The sequence below is a fragment of the Rhamphochromis longiceps genome, linkage group LG5 (genome assembly GCF_057381845.1).
Source record: "Rhamphochromis longiceps isolate RC_006_pf linkage group LG5, R_longiceps_female_GT1.1, whole genome shotgun sequence".
NCBI lineage: Eukaryota > Metazoa > Chordata > Actinopteri > Cichliformes > Cichlidae > Rhamphochromis > Rhamphochromis longiceps.
In genome coordinates this window covers 33,714,899-33,735,431 of record NC_140561.1, presented here as the reverse complement: position 1 = coordinate 33,735,431, position 20,533 = coordinate 33,714,899, and the positions used below count along the sequence as shown (strand labels likewise).

At 40.0% G+C, this 20,533-nt stretch overlaps 1 protein-coding gene across 2 annotated transcripts in view; it reads right to left on the bottom strand.

The window, feature by feature from the left end:
- Window positions 1-2,755: 2,755 nt before the first annotated feature.
- Window positions 2,756-20,533, bottom strand: part of phc2b (polyhomeotic homolog 2b (Drosophila)) — a 41,099-nt gene continuing 23,321 nt past the window's right edge. For both annotated transcript variants that reach the window (XM_085407319.1, XM_085407318.1), the window contains exons 8-15: window positions 15,697-16,001; window positions 14,450-14,645; window positions 8,467-8,678; window positions 6,956-7,085; window positions 5,648-5,750; window positions 5,411-5,525; window positions 4,280-4,604; window positions 2,756-4,163 (exon numbers count right to left, since the gene is read on the bottom strand). In XM_085407319.1, the coding sequence (XP_085263445.1) occupies window positions 4,009-4,163; window positions 4,280-4,604; window positions 5,411-5,525; window positions 5,648-5,750; window positions 6,956-7,085; window positions 8,467-8,678; window positions 14,450-14,645; window positions 15,697-16,001 (1,541 nt within the window). In that variant the 3' untranslated portion in view covers window positions 2,756-4,008. The remainder of the gene's footprint in view (window positions 4,164-4,279; window positions 4,605-5,410; window positions 5,526-5,647; window positions 5,751-6,955; window positions 7,086-8,466; window positions 8,679-14,449; window positions 14,646-15,696; window positions 16,002-20,533) is intronic.

The window sequence follows — 20,533 nt, the reverse complement described above, 5'->3', positions numbered from 1 at the left end:
GTTTCAAACTTGGACTAAACCATTTTCACCAATAAGGGGGGGATGGTTAAACAATGATAGACGCCTTTCCTGTTTCACAGCAACATCTATCCTGTATGCGTGGCTGTGGTCACATAGAAAAATGCAGCTATAAACATAATAAACCATTGAACTAAACTATTTTCTACCTTGAAAAAGACATTAAAAATGCCGCTACTTCTTTTGGTTTCGTCCGTTCTCAAATCAAAACAGTGGGCGTGTCTGTGCTGCAGTTTTCTGTACTGTACGCTGCTCGTCTCTGCGTCTGAAACAAAACTAGAGCTACCTGTTTCTTCATTATAGTTCGGTGGAAACAAAAAGGAAACCGCCCGTCAGCCATTGTACGAAACGTTATGAGAGCTCAACACCTGGAAATATCTTTGTTCCAATTTCGAGAAAGAGCAGGTACACAGCTTAGGAACGTGAACCGTCAACCAGTGCGTTATACCGAACTACTCAAATGCTGCACCAGTACTTTTAAAAGGCCTGTTCTAGAATTACTAATTTTTTTGTGTATGTTCTGTTTACTTTATGCTTTATAAACCAGACGATCCATAATTTTTTTTTTTTTTTTTATATTGTGCGTGTGTTCAGGTTCCAGGTTTGTTACATACTGGATTTTATATTTATTTTATATGATATTCAATTTCCTCACCTCCCTCATCAAGTAGGCCTAATGGAATGGACACAAATGGAGCTAAAAAGCTACTTTGCTTTTGCGTGTCTTCTCAAGCTCATGTTTTCTATATCATATCCTAATAATAATAATAATGCCATCATTTCAGATGGTGTTCTGTTTGTTAATTGTTTTTGGATTTCATTTGTGATCAGTCTATAGATTAGCATATTTCTTTAAATACTTAATGTGACAGGGAGACTGAACATGTATCAAAAGAAGAAATATGTGCCTTTAAAAAAAAATGCTTTGGTGCCCAGTTATATTTAGATCTTTGGTGCTTAATTGAAGAAATCTCTAAATATATTGCCAAATCTGCCCATTTTCAAAACCATTTTCCATCTTTAATTAAATAAAACTGATGATATTTCAGCATTTTAAGTTTCGGTCCTCATGAGTCTGGAACTTCAAGAGAAAGAAACAGTGGTCATAAAATTCTGATAACATGCTCCAAAAAACACAAGCACATTCAAATGGAATTTGTGAAATTAAATGCTTTGTATATAAATTAACAACTAGAGGTGTCCCATTAATAAAATAAATAAATAATAAAATCCACAGACACACACAAATGTCCCGACACAGAATTGTATAGCAAATTATTTATGACTGCAAAATGTGTAACAAACAGTTTTGATAAATACAAGCATTTAACAAAGCAGTATCAAAAAAAAATGTCAACTTTCCAAACTCGCCCACAAAACAAGTAAATAAGAACATTTTTCCCCCCATAGAAAACAAACAAACAAACCCAAAATTCCCAAGCCAATGGTACTTTATACATTTGCATATTTCAAAATATCAAACACCTTTTATACTTTTGTTAAAAAAGCAAAACGATAACAGATTCACACTCTTCTTCCTCACTTGAGCTTTGATGCACATATAAACTTTTTTTTTGGCACCGCTTCACAAATGCCACTCCAGATTTCTCACTTTTAGGTGAAGCGTTTCCCCAACATTAAAGCAAAAGAGAGAATAAGTGCCAAAAACAGAGCTGCTACAAAAAGAGAGCAGCGTACCCACATTTTTTCTTTGATAATTTAGTGTACTTTTACAAATCTCATACAAGAAATCAATATCATATTTTAGTAAATCTTTAACAACAACAACAAAAAAAAGAGCAGCTGAAAAAAAATCATTTGTAAGCAGTGTAAGTTCAGAGGAGAAAACTGGCAGATGGAAGGGAAAAATCGATGTCACAAAAGAGGCTGCTTAAATGGTTTCTTCGCATTCAAGCTTTGTATTCGAGAGCTGTGAGAGTCCATTGTGAGAAAAGGCAAAGGAGCATCAAGTGAATAAAAATGGGCAAATTAATGAATGCAATCTTCTGTTCCCAGCCGCACGTACAGCCACCTCGCTCTCATTCACACGCTAACCAAACTGTACAAAAACTTGTCTAATAATATAATAAATCGAGACTTCTCTCATGTTTTGTCCCAATGCCTCCATTCAGCACTGACTGTGCTGCAGTGTGACCTGGCCCAATCATAACTGAACAGGTAATGCACCTTGGCACTGTCTCTTCTCGTAGCCACATTTTCCCTCAGTTAAGCTTTTAGAGACTTTAAAAAACAAACAAAAAAAAAAAACCTTCTCCAGGGAAAACATAACACTTCATTTTTCTGCAATTATCACAGGATCAGTATCTTCATCTGGAATCTGCTTAATGACATTTGATAATTGCTGTTACATCTGGTACTAAAAGGACACTCTTGTTATCTTAATTCTCCTGCACTGTGATCACAGCTTAACAGATTACACATGTAATAGAAGATTATCATTCCCCAGCTTGAAAAGCTGACGTTATAGAGGTGTTTTCCCCCGTCGTCTGTTTATGGCAGAGAAGCAGATTATGTAATTGATGGATGTAGTGCAACATCACTTATCAACTTATGGACTGGCACTTTAAACTTTGAGCTATATGTCCATGTTGTGTTGGAGCTGTGGTGAATCTATTTGTTCAATAACAAAGAGTGCTATCAGTTAATGCTGGCAAGCTTGGTTTGTAAGCTGCATCTATAGTACAGATACCTGCACAGATAATAAGTTCAGCAGTGCTTTAATACCATATAAAATGTCAGATAACGGCATTAAAAAAAAGCTCCCAAAGGCACCAAACACAGTTGAGAAGTTAAATATAGCGACTCTATTTAGCTGAATGGAAGCTTTGCCAAGAGCTATCAGATACAATTAGGCTGTTTGAAGGTGTAATCTATCCAGAAAGACCAAACCATTTTTTGTACAGGGCTGCAGACATGTTTATTGATACAGTAAAGTTGAGCATTTTAACATTGGGGTCTTAAGTCTAGCTTATGTTACTCAAATTGCTTGTTACACCAACCGTGACGTCATTACAGCCCTGTACCCATTTATACTGGTGCTTGACGCACATCAGATTCATCTCCTATTAAGAAGAATCCTTCACAGGAGCATTGGTATAGGAGAAGAAGAAAAAGGATGCAAAGCTACAGCAAAGTCATGTTTTTAAGCTGTTGCTGCATCTGCCTTGCTTTAAAAATCCCTCTAGAATCTCTGAGCTTCTGTACGACTGTGTCACTGAAATGGTGGCATGATAGTACACACCAGCCTACATGACACTGATGTGTCGTGCTTGCCAGCAATTGTGATGTCACTGTTGGCCAGTACCACTGTTAGCGAGGGCGACAACGGGAAGCATAAACTGGGTAAGGGGGATTAATGGCTTTTAGAGCTAGCGACTGTAGAAAAACTGCAGTTTTTGGCACTTGTGCGTTGGCTTTTTCAGCCCCAGAGGCTGCTGCTTGCTATTAACTTGTCTCCAGTTTTGACATCTGGTGTCTTTTCTACTAACAGTTATACTCACATCAACTCATTTAGTTTTTTTGTTTTTAACCCAGAAAGAACTCACCAGGTGCACTGCCAGGTGGAAACTTATGAGTCTGCTGTTTCAACCATGTATACTTTTAAAGTATAATTTCTTTTCATCTGGAAAAATAAAAGATTTTGGCACAGCTTTTGTACAGGCTCCTTTAAGGTTTAGCAACTGAAAAGCTTCTCCTGTGACTGCATGTAAACACAGACTGAAGTGTCTGACACGTCACTCTAACGTTACCAAGCAGAAGCATAAATGGTCACAAGGCGACTGAGCTGATGCCGGTGAGTATGATCTGGTTTGGGAGGTCGAGTCAAACTTCAGTGAGATTCTGGATGACAGGAACCAGTCCAGTAATGGAGCAGGCCTGCTCACAGTGCAGTCAGTACTCTGTGCCATCAGTGCTATAATATACAAATACACACAAACAGACACACCCATACACACACATGGTTTCCTGCTAAGAGTCTTTGAGCATGTTGATGCGTGCAAAGATCTTGAGTGCAGGTCCCAGCTTAATGTTCATAGTGCTCATCAGGTGGTCCTCCTTTAACAGGAGCAAGGCCTGTCCATCGATTTCCTGAGAGCGAAACTCGTCTGCTATCTCCTGGCAACCTGTGAAAACAGCAGAGGCACGAGCTACAGTTAATAACAGGTAAACAGGTTTCATACACGGAACACATCGGAGTATAAAGCATTATGATTGTGCCTTCTTAGCAAAGCCTACTCACCTGGTAGTGAACGAATGAACTCATAAACCTCCTCCACATTCCATTTGGTGGGGTCGTTGGGTACGAAGCGCTGACAGAGCGGTGCTCCATCTCTCCCAACGCAGGCCTCCTGGTCCGAGGCCCTGCTCGGCTGACGGCGGACAGGGACCTGGGCTGGAGCCGGGGCAGGAGCCAAAGGTCCAGAGCTGGCTGCTGACATGGGAGACGGTGGCTCCTCGTAGCTTGACATGTCTGAACATGGGCTGGATTCCTCCTGACTGGGCTGGGAGGGATGTGGTGAGGATACAGAACCGCCCTGAGTTTGCTGTGGTGACAAGGCCAGCTTCTGCAAAGCAATACAAACAGGAGTGACATCAATTGTTACATTTAAGAAAGGATAGCGCATAAGTAAAACACTCCCAGGTCAATATAAAAGTCAACGCAAAGATTAACGGGGTAATAAGTAAGATTTGTAGGGTACAATAGGTTTAAATGCCGATAATACACCTGCAGGGATATGATGGGGATTAATGGATCAATACCATTGCCTCAAAGATCACTTTGTCTTTGAATTGCAAAGCCCTAAGCATATTGGTGTATACATGACACAAAAGCACCCCCCACTGGAGGTTTAAAGCTGAATCCTTATAACATTACATAAGCTGTCCATAAAATACTAAAAAGCTCTTGATTAAAAAAGAAAATTTTACACCACATTTTACTATTGTGGTGTAAAATGCTTGCTTTATATTTTCCACTGAATTTCTGCTGTAATTACCTAAACTGCTTCTCTTTAAGATCAGTTAAAGGATAATGTGTTACGTCCCAAAAGAAGGCTTTGACGTGTGGGGAGAAAACTGTGAATCCAGTTGTTATCTACATCTATATAACTTGTGCAAAAGGCAGAAAATCTCTACTAATGCTCTCCCATTTCTGCCGGTCACCAATAAAGGCTGATGAAGATCATCGAGTACTTAATGACCCTTTAAAGACAGAGGGAGATAATCGGGCTCACACAAATTATGTTCAACTTCATTAAAAAGCAAGAGGCATGAAAAGTGCAGGGTTTAAAATGTGCAGCAGAAGCAGTATCTGATGAGAGGTAAAGTGTTGATGAGGAAGTTTTATGACAGTTAAGAAGCATGTTTTTACCTGCTTTTTTGCCTCAATACTGGGGCGGCCCTGAGACCGTCGACGCCAGCGATTTGCTGGTTTGTTCCTCTCTGGACGGAAAAGTCCAATTCGCTTCGTACAGCCTACGTTGTATCTGTTCATACAAATAAATATATATATATATATATATGTATATTCTTAAATTCCTTTTTTGTAAACATAATGGAAAAATTGCTATTTTCTCACATGAAAGAAAAAGAAGCCAAGGTTACTTACCTCTTTGCACAAACCACCGAGCAGAACCTTTTAGAGCCTTTGAATGTGTAAGCAAAATCAACCCAGCCACAGTATTCACACGTCAGCTTGGGCTCATCTTTTTCTGGGGGAGAGGAAGCAGCATAAACACAACACACATGTCAAGTATTAGACTTTCTTCTGAACAAAAAAAAAAAAAGAGACATAATACTAGGCGTGCAGAAAATTAAAACTGTAGGTAGCTCATCTAAACCAGTGGTCCCCAACCCCCGGGCCTCGGACCGGTACCGGGCCGCGAGAGTTGAGGCTCAGGTGTGAAATGTATAATTTTCAGGGTTTTATCGGTTTTCAGCGTTATTTTGTTATCGTTTTTATCTTTAACTCGGTCTTCCTGGGTCTTTTCACGTGTTATGAATAAATCTTCTTTTTTTCGGTACCGGTACTAGTTTTATTTTGTTGTATTTTTCCGTGACACCTTAAAGGCCGGTCCGTGAAAATATTGTCAGGCATAAACCGGTCCGTGGCGCAAAAAAGATTGGGGACTGCTGATCTAAACTATTCGGGGCCCAATGTTAAAGCATTATTTCTACTTCTGATGGAGAGTCATGGGATGGTTAAGGCTCAGGGTGCAGAAGTCAAATACATACAAACCTACATTGTTTTGAACCTCTTTCAAGAGATTTCTCTGCAAGTGCAGTGAGTCTGGTCTGCTTTGTTTACATCAGTTGGTCAACCCTTGTAAAGCTACTGATGGCACTTCCTCCCCACATTAAAGTGAAGGCAAAAAAACCAGGCATTTGCAGCAAAACCACAAATGTCAACATTAGCTAGTGTTGCCAAATATCTACTCCACACCGTTTCCGATATTTTCAACACTTTTCTACATAGGTCTTTTTCTAACTTATAAATGGACAACTTGTTACAACATGTTAGACAAAGGTAAAAAAGAAGCATGTATCAGGAAACAGGAACTGACAGAACATCTAATTAATAATGAACTTCCAGCAACTGAGTTAAAAACACTTCCAGAGGGTCTACATTATTTAGAAGTGTGGGGTTTGACTGTTGGGGAAGAGGAGCAAAATGCAGTTTACATGGTTAAATAAACTCTACGGACACACCAGGGTCAGAGTTTCTGTCTGTTGGGTCGGTGTCTGCTCGTAACACCTTCCAATACTATGAGAGGATGATCATTGTAAAGTGAATTCCTTTAACCTTATGTGAAACCCTGGCAGGAAAAATCAGGAGCGACAGACTAACACCTCCAAAACCTGGTGAAGCTACACAAAGAAATATACACAATCTACACTGTAATGTGTTCGGTCTCACCTGGTTGGCTCATGTCCTCGGGCTCGGAGTCTGTGTTGGCTGCGTTGCTGACCGGAGTTTTGTCCGGGTCAGATGAGAGCTGATGGTCCAGCTTCTTTGGACTATCGATGAGAATGGGCAGACGCTCCACCTGGTGTGGGGCATAAAATATTTATAAATGGACTAAAAATGAAACGCTGAACACAACAGTAACAAGAAACAATGGGTGTGGTTTAAGGGTTTACATCTGGACTGCTTTATCACAACAGCTGCATTCTGTCGCCGCAGCAACATTAACGCAAAGACTGCTGCTACTCCAAATAATAACCTGGAAATCAGGGCAGCTGTTTCACTGCACAGCCCCACTGCGCCTCATTACCGTAGTATTAATGAGATGACTTTTTTTTTTTTTTTAAAGTCAGCTGACTGCTGGCCATTACAAGTTAAACCTTTTAGACTTAAAAGGAAACAGTGGTCACCAACTGAATGTTTTCGTCTTCCGGATGTTAATGTTTGAATATATAGCGATCACAAAAATAACAGATAAACACCATCATTGTTAAACCACCACAAACAGTGACCATTTAAACTGATAATGTAGACTTGACATGTTCACGTCAATGTAGTCTGATTTTCAAGCATTGCATGTCGCACACATGAAGCTTGCATACAGTTAATTCTCCTGTCCATATGGCACATAAAGCAACTTGAATACCAGCGTATATAAAGTAACAGTTAACTGTTAACAATCAAGTTCTTTTACAGGACAGTGTTGGCATCATAAGAAATATATACTCAGTGTTTAATTTATTCTTCTTCTTTTTTTTCCCCCCTTTCTTTTTCTTTTTTTAAATTGACAGAACACTGAGGTGGAAAATGTAATCAGATTCATTTGAGTCATAAAATGAATAAAAAATGTATTACTATAAAAGGAAAAATAATCCTCAGCTCTGTGTGTCATCACGTGTGTACGCATCTTCATAAATACTGCATTTTATTTATTTTCATGTGTGTTGATTAAAAATTGGAAATGTAATCTGCTTGTTTAGCCATGTGTGCATGTATATAGAGCATTTTCACAAAATGTCCAGTAGGAGGCAGAGAGGCCAAAGCCTAGAAATTAAAACTACACTTTTTCCCCCCCTAATGACTAATACAATTGAAAAGATACAAACATTAATATACAAGCACATGTTAAACTGTACAAACAATATGAGATAATAATGAACCAATTTCAAGGGAGATGACTACACAGATCAAGGAAGGATTTTAATGCCCTTGATTAAATGAACTGACTACAGAGCGCTGCTCATTACCTTCTTCCATCTGTATTCTTTCCCATTCACAGGGTCTCATCTCCCTGTAATTAACGAGTGAATCAAACAGAAGCTGTACGATGTCACTGCTAGCAGTAACAGAGGGTATGTGTTTGCCTGCTGACAGTTCCCTGCAGGCGTGTACACTGGAGACGGTGCTGGCTTTGGGTTGTTTATCATGTTTGTCTGCCAGTATTGCCGAGATTGAGCACTTACACACACGGGAAACGGCTCAGCTCCTTCCTGGATGACAAAGCCTTCGATGACATGTGTGAGGACCTGGGGCTTGACGATGGCCTGAGGTGGTTTGTTCTCTCCGTTTTGTGGCGTGCTGCCCGTCACGGTGGGCACCTCGCTCTCATTTCCTGAGGTCATGGCTGGAGGTGGGGTCCCCACTGCTGCACTCGGCCTCTTCGCTGTACCCCCACCTGATGGAGAGAAAAAACAAAAACAAAATGGGTCTATTTAATACAAAGGAGCACGTATCCATTGAGAAATGTTTCAGTTTGAATGAAATTAAAGCTTAAAAAGAAGTAGCTGATGATCGTTTCAGTCATTTAGAAAAGCAGAAAAGACAGATTACATTTTCAGATTTGAATGGTTAATGCTTCTACGATAAGCTGAATATTTTTTGGTTGTACATTGTTGGTTAAGCAAGACAAGTAGAGCTGGAGTCCTTTTCCTTTTGTTTGTTTTTCAATAGAAATGTCAGATTTTCATATAATCATAATTATATAAAATTTTATGTAATTATCCAATATACTACATTGGAAATATAAATATATTGGATTGTATACATATTTATACACATAAATATAAATACAGTGTGTTAGAGTAATATTGAAAAGGAAACCATAGAGTATTTGTTTAATAATTTTCTTAACAATGTACTTAAAATGAATCATTTTATTGTGATGCTACGTGTGCATGTGCTGCAGACAATGCTGAGATCATTACAAACAACACATTTGCAGACACTATGCTGGACATATTATGGCATTTGCTATAATTTCATGTTTAAAAACACATGAAACAAACAAAACTTCAGCTGTAAAACCAAGCATTTCATTCCCATTTTAATTTTGGGGAAATTTTATCAAGCATATTTAATAAAAGTAATCATGTCATCAAATCTGCATCACATTTAAGTGAAAATGTTCAACAGTAACCCATCTCAGTTTCTTAAATTATAATAATTACAATTTATTACACTCGCCATCCACTTTGGCGAATTCCATTAATGAACATCAATTTAACTGTTTAATGCAATCTTCCAATAACATTGATGCATCAGAACGGAGAACGAAGGTAATTAAAGTGACTTTAAACATGTCTGATCTACTGGATTTTCCCACACGACCAGCTTACGAAGGGTCTCCAAAAAGGAGAACGCATCGCGTGAGCAGCAGTTCTCTGGGCAGAAATCCCTTGTTGATGTCAGCAGTCAGAGAAGATTTACCAAAATAACCAGTCATTACAAACACAGTATGCCTTGAAGCAGATGAGTGACAGCAGCAGAAGACCCTGCCAAGTGCCACTCTTATCAGTTAAGAACTCAAGCCTGACCGATTTTGTTGGAATATCAGCCGCCGTAAGCCTTTTGTTACCACTATTGGCGTTTATAACAGCCAATAAATGAAAAGTAAATAAGACACAGGAGAAGAGCCCCAACCATGTTAACCACCAGAGGGCACTCTGCAACCTCCCCTGTTGGCAACAAGTTCAAAACATTACAAACAATCAGCTGATCAAAGCAGGGCATGAATGAAAAAAGAAATAACTATAAATAATAAATGTTAGGAAAAGCTGTCTGTGTGTCTGAAAGATAGAAAATAAAAAAACATATTGGAATATGGGATTTTTAAATCATCAAACATAGGCATCGGTATCCAAAGTCCAACAGTGGTCAAGCTCTACTTGAAACAGATGGACTACAGCAGCAAAAGACTACACCAGGTGCCACTTCTGTCAACTAGGAACAGGAAACTGAAGCAACACACTTAATGTGTTTACCAAAACTGGACAACAGAAGAGTGGAAAAAGGTTTCCTGGTCTGAGGAGTCTGGATTTCTGCTGTAACATTCAAATAGTAGAGCCAGAATTTTGCAAAAACAACATGAAAGCATCCTGGCTTGTTCAGCCTCCCCACTGCCAGGGACCATTCTTGTGATTTGGTGCTACATAAATGAATTGAAATTAATATTTCAGCCCCTTAGTACCAACTGAGCATCCTTTAATAATCACAGCCTACCAAAGTATTGCTGCTGACTAAATCCAAATCCCTTTATTACAACAGCATACGCATCTTCTGGGGGTCGTTTCCAGCAGGATAACACAAAGCTCCAAGCAAGTCAAACTGGTTTCTTAAACGTGACAATGAGTTCAGTGTACTCTTATAGCTTCCGCAGTCACCAGATCTCAGTCCAACAGAGCACCTTTTGGATGTGTTTAAATGGAAGATTCATCTGATTGAGGTGCAGCTGATAAATCTGCAAAACCTGTGATGCTGACATCGTTAACTGATCAAACTCTAAGGAATGTGTCAAGAATTATGTTGAATCTATGGCACAAAGAATTAGAGCAGCTGTAAAGACAAAAAGGGAGCAAGCTGTACCTAATAAAGTGGCCACTGAGTGTGTGATAACAATGGAGTTGACACCTCCGCGGTTTGCAGCAAGCAAACATAAACTTTGTTTTGTTTGTTATGTTTTATAGATAAATAAATTTATGAATAACGTAATTAGTTGCAGCCATAAATTTAAAGGCTAAACTTTTGAGAACACGAAGCCTATTATTATTATTATTATTATTATCATTAGTATTAGTAATTAGTAGTAGTAGTTGTTAGTAGTATTATTTGCAACATCGTAAATGTCTGTCTTCATATAACAGCACCGAGGACTAATGCGATTACATTTCGCAATCTCAAATGTCAAATTACGGTCACTTTCAGGCAAATTAGCGCAGTTATATCCACCTGCTCATCTGCCGGCAGACCTAAACGATCCCGCACAGACCTCCTGTAACAGTGCACCAGTCAACATCAACGCAACCACCCCACATCTGTCGCTTGCACCGCCACAAAGACGCTTCGGCTTTTTGTGAAAACCCCCTCCAAAGCGAAAGTAAACACCGCTCCTCTGCGCTTTGTCACCCTAAAATCCGGCTGGATTGAATGAGAAAGCGTTTTCTTACCGCGCAACTTCCGCTCTGCTCAGTCAGAAAGCACGTGCGGTTTGCAGTTTGTTTTTGCTCCGACACGCCAGCCTGCCGCTGTTGTGCGCGACTTTAAGCTGCAGCGCCGCTTCAAGTAAATATCTCCCCGCCTCCCCGTTTCCTCCCACGTTAGTAGCTCTGATCCTCCTCACTCCGCCTGCTGCTGCACAACAACACAAACCAGCACAGAGCCTCCAGCTTCAACCTACTACAGGAAATATCTTCTTTTTGGCACAGACTTCAACCAGTCTCTCACTGAAAATGCAAGCAATCCTCAAATAACCCTGCCACAAAAGGCATGCTTTTCAGCAGGGCCGCAAAGAGGATTTTAGAGTTACACGGGCCATCCAAGTCCCCCAATATACACTCTACCCCCACACACAAAGAAATTCCCCAGAACACATATTGGAATCATCTCCACACTATTTAGACAGTTTGGTCCGCACTTAATTGGGGGAATGCTGGGGGAGCAGCACAGCAAAGAGGGACTCATCCAGGCTGGAGAAACTGATCAGGAAGGCTAGCTCTGTGGTCGGCATGAAGCTGGACACTCTGGTGACAGTGGCAGAGAAAAGGACATTAAAGAAACTGCTGGACATTATGAACAATGCTGGGCATCCTCTGCACACGGCCATAAACAATCAGAAGAGTCTGTTCAGTGACAGGTTGCTTCTCCCCAAGACAAGAACTAACAGACTTAAAAACTCCTTTGTCCCACACGCCATCAGACTGTTTAACTCCTCTCTGGAGGGGAGAGGGAGGGGAAACAGGAGGACAAAGGAGGGGGGAACAACTAAGCTGTAGTGCCTCTTCACCTCACTGTACAATACCTTGTGCAATACTTTTTGTAAATAGTCAACAGTGCAATAGACTCAATACTTGAAATGTGCAATTCACTTGTATTTTTATTTTTTATTCCTATTTATTCTATTTATCCCCTTTGTATATTTTATTTATATTTGTGTGTGTGTATATATATATATATATATATATATATATATATATATATATCAATTCTGTAACTGTAACTTCGGTCGTTGCTGTGCTTTTTTTGGAAGTCGAATTTCCCAGAGGAACCCACCCGAGGGATTAATAAAGTTCTATCTTATCTTATCTTAATTTAATGAATTACTTCATAGAAGCAAAACATGGTCTCAAAGCATTCCCCAAATGGCTGTCTAAATATCCTTTATCGCCCCTTTTCGATTAGTACCTACTCAGATCAGCTCGATGCGGGGTACAACTCAACTCATTTTCTATTACAATCGAGTACCACCTAATGTGCTTGGGGTTATTATAGCAACGCAGCCAAGCGTCCTGTGACTTAATTAGTATGTGACACGAACGCCACAACAAAGTGGTGGTTTTGATTTTCGTGAAGGAGACGCCCTCATAACTGATTGCGTGACGCCACTGACAAACCAATAGGTTGCGTGCAGTGTGCTGACATCCCCTCGAATCGTTTGGAACCCCAGCAGAGTAAGTACAAAAACAGTACCTGGTATTATCACCTAAGGTTGGTACTAATGGACAAGGAGCTTATGTGGAACTGTGCATCTCCACCCCACACATTCTAAGGCAATACTTCAGTCTCCTTTGTCAGAGACATACACTTTTTGAAAGTATGTGTTTTACTAAATGACTATGAACGAGACAATAAAGATTAGTGTGTAGGAAACGCATGACGATAGTGTCAAATTGCCCGTCATCAAAGAGAAGGTGCAAGACTTGAAAACTACCACAAAGAAAAAGACAGGTAGAAAAAAGGACCGGTAAACTTCCCATAAGTGAAAGAAACTAAATGAGATGTAAATCCCAGAGCTCCTGCCCAAAGTGAAAAGTGCCAGTGTGCCAGTGAATGGATGCAACCCCAATAAAATCAAAATGATAACTAGAAAAACATTCAATTAAAATAACAATTTTAAAGGTTAAGACTAAAGCAAACCCCAAGTGTCAGGGAAACATTTTAACCATTTATCAACTCAGGGTCATGGTGGGGCTGGAGTCCATCTTAGCAGTCATATGGCAAAAGTTGGTAGGCTACTATGAGGTTAACACAGAGACAGAAAGCCAGCTTGTATTTGTCATTTTGTTAAACTGCTATACTTCAGGTTAGCTGATACTTTAGGACTAAGGCCATAGTTAGTGGGATCTGGTATATTTGTGGTGTAAAAACTTTAGCACACTATACAAATGTAAACACATTTCGATGTCAACTGCTCCCTATTGGCCAGGTGAGTATTACACAACTCGACAGCAGACAGCATGTGCCAAAACAAGGCAGGAGCTTACAGAAGGAGCGGACATTATCAGAAGAGGTTACAATTGAGCACCTTGTTCTACCAGTTTTGATCTTGATTTTATTTGATTGTAAAATTGCTTATAATCTGAATTGTGTGTTAAATTATCTGTAGCATTTAACATTTACCACTGTGTGCCCTTTTCTGCTTACAATTATTAGAATATCCGTTTCCTTCTTGACGGTGTACCTCTTGAAAAAGATTTTTAATCTCAGTGGAACTTAGCAGAATTAAGGATATAATATAAACGTTTTAAAGTTTCTATTATCATTTTGATGTATCAGTTTACCCATAATGAAATCAACAAATGTCTATGTGATGGATGTATGCTGGAAAAGAGTGAAAAACTGGATTCATTATCATACCACCTTTGGCAGAAACCCCCTCTGATTCATAAGATGAGTGGTTAGGGTGAAGTCATGACCACAGATATGGAAAACAATAAGAAGAGCAGTGTGAATGAGCTGATAACACATGTTTTGATGTAAGAACAAAAATGTATCTTCCCTCATTATGCAAGTGAACAGATTAAAGACATCAGATGTGAGATGGCTGAATTGTCGAGGCGCAAATTTGTAGCTAACAGTTGTTTAACTCCTACTAGTAATGTCGTCCCAGAGGCAAGTACATAAATTATGTTCTTAATAAGACTTTCAGCTTAGAAAATCCCACTGAGTCTCTACCTTGCTGCTGAACAGCTGGTGTGGCTAAGTCAACCTTGGACTGCTCTACAGGCTTGGAGGGTTGGGATGGAGAAGCTGCAGGTTGCTGTTGCTGCTGTTGTGGTTGTTGCTGTTGCTGTGTGGATGGGGTCTGACATGTCTCTCTGACTACCAGTGAGGTCGGCTTATCTTTACTGTCCTGAAGTAGTCGGGAGGCCTGGAAAGTGCAGTAGAAACAAACAAAAAGTGTGAGAAGAAGACATCTGAGATAAAACAACAAACATCAGGGACTGAAAAATTGAAATCCATCAGCTTTGGAAAACATTACATGAGGGGGAAAATATAATACTGTGAAGATTCCTGTGTTTTGGGGGTTTTTTCCCTTTGTGTCTCTTAGAGAAGAAATGAAGACTGTGGAACTGCTGTAAAAGTAGTTTTTGTTTAGCTGGTTGCCACTGTCAAAATACCAAATTGCAGAACGTGTACCAGAACTGAAAATACTTTAAACACATTCATTACGCAATTTTGAAAAGGATAGCATTACTCTGAGAGAGATATTTTCCTGTGGTTTCATATCTACAGGTAGGACACAGGTGAAAAGTTCACTTTGGAGAATTGACTTCTTGAATTGACATTTTTCATATTAGAAAAGAAAGTCTCAAAAATTTGAACGCAAATAGCTTTGCACATCTAATCGTGATTTTACTTAAAACAGATGGGTTACATTCATTTCAAGGACATATTTTCACTCCTCAAAATAATCCTCATTTACATTTTGCTGAGATTTGGTGTAGCCCCTAGGTTCAGCTACCACATCCTCTCAGGTTAAAGTCAACTTTTTCAGATGAGCTAGCAGTCAGACATAGTTTAAACAGCAGGTAATTAAGTAAGATCACCATATTAGACACATTTGCTCACCTTGCCATTATAAAGATCCAAAAATGGGAAAAAATGTCTAAAACTGAGCATTTAGAGCAGTTTTAAGTCTGAGTTTGTGACTCACAGGGATTACGCACAGTCATTATTTAAAGTAATGACCACGTTTAATATGAGTGCCCACCACTGTCATTGCAAATAAACAAGAGACAATAAGGTAAAGCATAAGAAGCCTCCTTGAAAAATGATCTGTGGAGTTTTTGACCTGCTATAACCGTTTATTTATGGGTAGGCTGCCCATTTGTGTCAAACTTGCAGCATTTTCACAACCTAGAAAAATCCTGTCTTCAAGCTCTTTTGTGTGTGGCATTAATCTGCGTTTGTGTACGTACCGTTGGCTGGATTTGTAGGTTGATGGCAGTGAGCTGGACAGGCTGAGCTTTGGCATGGTTGAGGGAGGAGTGAAGGGCATGTGGGCTGATAGTGGAGTGGAAGATTGTAGCCTGCTGGCTCGGTGTAGAAGGCTGGTGAGGAGCAGGTTTGGGCAGCACGGGGACAGGATGCTGTGACGGCTGAACGGAGGCCGTCTGCAGCAGCTGGCCTGTCGTCCTTTGGGAACCTTGGCTCTGCTGAACCACAAACTGCTGCTGCTGCTTGTGTTGCTGAACCAGAGAATGCGGCTGAATCTGGGTGTATGCTGGAACGAGAACACAAACACTTATTTCTGAAAGTGATTTTATTTCAGCTATGATTATTTGGTAAAACTATTTGGTAAGAAAAAGAACTGTTCATAAATATCCTTACAAAGCAAGTCATTGTCATACAATGAGCATTCTTTATTTCATGCATGCTGACAACTGTCCAAACTCTTGATATCCGGAGAACTGCGCCTCAGGCTCATAAACATTGAAAAATGTAGACATCTGCACAAAAGAGCTTGTTTTGCAGCGCCTTCACCTGTAAGTCCCTTGTTGACAGGATATAATATTAAGAGCTTGTTGAAAGGTGCATAGAGAGGCCCACTGTTGCAGTGTTGGCCAGACCATTACTCACAAATAGTTTTAAAATGGCTTGTCACCACCTGTCAGTGCTGCTGTGGGTAAAAGGACATCCTGAGCTCATAACTTGCCCCCAAGCCCAAGACACAGCACATCAATCTTGTATTGTGGGAGCATGTGCGAGTGGGAGAGTGTTCTTTGGAAGTAGCCTGAGGCTAGTCTAATATTAGAAATGCCTCAGGAAGAAACATGCAGAGCCAACTATCTATGACACCCTGTATAGAGTTAAGGATGAGTCAGTGGGTACCAGTATCTCACACACCTCCTTGATTTCTAAGAATTTTATCAACAAAGAAAAAAAAATCTGATTACTAAAAATCCCCCCCCAAAATGAAGAGTTATCCCTGAAAACTACTAAACAGCAGGTCCTGCTATATAAGCCATGTGAACCTAGAGGTGCATCTGGTTATGTTAATAAACATCACAGTAAATCCCAGAGTGGAAAACTGCCAAGTGCATCAGTGTTTGTCTTAGATCCCCCTCGGCCCCTCCCTCCGCCCCCCTGTTCTTTTCGCATTGTTTCGTGTGGGACAGGCTCCATCTGGTTTCCAAGTTTCCCTGTGAGGCAGTAACCACACTCTGTACCCTGCCGTGGAAAATATAGACATTTCTATCCAGCAGAGTTTGCATGTCATTAGTCCCTTTAATGGTACGAGGACCGCTGAGAAGAGTTTTCATTTTCACATGGTGAGACACAGTGGAACCCACTGACAGAAAATTTGGTTAGCTGTGGCGTCGGTGAAAACCTTCAGTTAATATTTATTATGTTAAGAGAAGGATAAATATAAGATGTGGATGGGTGGATAAAGCCAGCTAGATGCTAACCATTAAAGGGAATTTAAAAAAACAAACTTTAAAAAACAGACCGTGGAAAATTATATCCATCAACTCAACAACTATGCCCATGGGTGGGAAAAAGAAATGAGTGGAGACATGCTTTTTTTGTCAACTCAAGCATCACAGCCCCAAAGCCTTTCATTTAAAGCATATTTTTAATGTAAAGAGTCTGCGTGGTAGAAGAGAATAAAAACGTAAAGTTTTGTGTTGGTCATGGACACGGCAAACAAAAGTCCACTCATTCCCATTTTAGCAATCTTAATTTACTAAATAAAGTTTACTCAACTGTCTTCTTGTCTGAGACAGCCAAAATAAATAAGTGTAGAAAAGCAAAGTTAACAGTCTACAACAACTCTACAACAAGTCTCCCAAAAATATCTGATCAGGCCTCCTTTAAGGGTTCATAAAGTGTGAAAACTACAGATAAGCGGAGCACAAGAATAGATCATGAGAGTGTCCTAATCATTAATTGCCATTCAAGCCAGAGCTCTGAATCATGTCCAGTTTTTACAGCCTTCCTGCTGACAAAGACATTACACACTGCCGGCCAAAACCACCCCAAAGATGGTTAAGCCAAGGAGCCACACTGACGCGTTTCTTTAAGTTAAAACAGTAGCTTTTTAAAAACACACACCAAATGTGAAACAATTGAGACAAAGCTGAATGGGAATGGTTTGAGAGTTTAGGTTTTTTTTTTGATGGGTTATTATGCTGTGGTTTTGCTGGTCGGGCCTGTGCGAGGTCAAATTGGGCTGTATTCAGCACATGAGCTAAAATGAGTCTGACACCCCTGCTCTACATGATGATTGCGAGCATCAAATTCCATAGAAATCCATTTTTTTAAAGACACAAACCCTGTTTTAGTGCAGCCTTATGGTTGCACTAAAATAAAAATAAACCTACTGACTGTGGTGATTCTTAATCTCCTGGATAACATGAACATTTGTTCTGAACTCAAATATTTCTTCAAACTGGATTTTCTACAAAGTGGTAGAATGACGATGATGATAGACATGCTACATAAAATCATACTATGTGTAAATACCAAGTAAATGGACCAGAAAATGAGATTGTTTTGAATTGATTTTAACATCGGACATCTTCCCACAGCAGAAACATGAGTTTGTATGAGCACTGTGGTGTAACATCCACTGATGTTACAAAATAGTGTAATAATTTTAAGACAGCTCTGGCTGTGAAGTCAACCTACTACCTCCAAACACCACAAGTTGTCAAGAAAAGCAAGTTTGTTGCTGCATCTGCTATTTTACAATGTTCATCCAAAGTTATGAGGGAGCCACAGTCTGCTGTTCTTAGTCTTGAATGTAGCAAGAAGGCGGCTACTCAAAGTTAGTGCTTGTTGTTGTTGAGTTCAACTGATCGTTGGGTATTGGAGACTGAGTATAATTCTGTCATTACAAACTGACCATCTTAAGATATAAAACAGTCAGGAAAGGACCAATTACAGTAGCAGAGCCTGCTACATGTATGTCTGTCTTTAACTTGTTGGTTGCCATATTCAATAGTTAACAAATGGTGTGCACATTTACCTATTTTATTAATGATTATTCTATTGTAATGTGATCAAAGAACAAACGGCAGCAGAAAGCTCCCTTGCGGCAGTTAAACTGCGTCAAACTTGCAGTATCAAGAGACTCTCAGCCTTCTGTAAGGGAGGAGGAGGGGGATTTCTGAATCAGTACACACCAGATACAATCAGCCCCTTCGCATGAATCCTGACATCTTTCTCAAGCCTCTAATGAGTAACAGAAAGAGGTCTTGAAAGAAGAGGAAGATTTGGAAATTCGTTTAAATGTTATTCCCCCTCAAGGTCTTAAGATTAAGGACTGGAATTACTCAGGCACCCCACACCAATATATACATACAAATCATATAGTCTACAGTATGCGGAAACCCACTCCCTCCGCCCCCAACGTTGTGAATGTTTGTAGAGTTCTTACTCTGTGTATTGCCGTGCAATGTCCTGAAATTGAGGACAGTATGCATTCCTTCCAGCTTTTGCAGCACCAGGCCCTGGAAAACCCCAGAGTTTCCACATTTTCACTGACTCCTGCTTTGGCTTACCATCTTGAAAAATATTGACCAACAACACCACAGCAACAGTAGACCTTGGGTCACCTTTCCTAATTTTAATACAATTCCAAATAAGGATTGAAGATTGTTTATCAAGGAAAATTAGCTCCATGAATCCGGTTCTCAAATGGCTTCAAAACTTACAGTACAGTAAAGGTTTTATACATAAGTACACCTTAAAAAAAGAAAAAGAAAAAAGTTTTCATCTTTCCAGTTTTTTAGTGCTGATGGGGTTTCCCTGCTGTGGTTTTATAGTGTGGTGCCGGCTCTTTGTTGCTGAGAGAAGGTGATGACAGACATACACTTGCTGCATCAAGCCAGACGGCCTAACATTTGCTTCCTCCTCAATTCCCATGAATGTGAATCTGACAAACTCTCAGCGTAACCACAATTAATCAATTTGTTCTGTGCTGAGTTCGATTTAACACAGATTTGGTAGAAATGAGACACGTCAGGTGTTTGTTTTTTCTTAAGATTCTATTTGTGGCGATAACAAGGGCACACGAATAGGAGTCTTTTGATGGGAGGTGCACGTCCGTTTTGTTAAATGAATTATAGAGTAATACAATATATACTTTGTGACTATAATTGGCACAAATGAGCTGACACTTTTGTGAGTGGATCTATTCCAACTGCATCTTTTAGTCTTTGTCACACATGAAACTCTTTTCCGGCCTGCTGCAGGTTCTGGTTGGAGTGGCCCTCCAGAGCAGGAAGAGGACTCAAAACCTGGAGTTTGTCTGACTGTGAGATACAGCTGACAGGTGGACTACCTCCACAAGAGCAAAATGGGTGAAAGGCCGGAATGAAGACCATAGAGGACCAGAGCAAGCTGCTAAGCTTGTGTAACCTAAAGTTTATGTTTGGGTAATACATACTAACACATGCTGCGCACACCAACCATTTAACTGCATCTATTATCTCTTTCTTTTTCACTTTGGGAGGCTGTAAGGCATCCTTCACATGAATTATTAACCCTACTTATTAGGGCTGAGCCATATTATACCGTTCACGGTAATACCGGTATAATGTTGGGCAACGATAAGAAAATGAAATATCGCGATAGAATATGGGTCAAACGCGCATGTGCAGTGCCTTTGTTTTCATACGCATATGGCGGCGACGGCGAATGAGAAGGGCGAAAGCGGATCGTTGAATGAAACGGATGAACCAGAATTGGTTTGTAAAAAATGCTGCAACTTCAGTGGTGTGGAACTGGGTTAGCTTTCGTCTGTCAGAT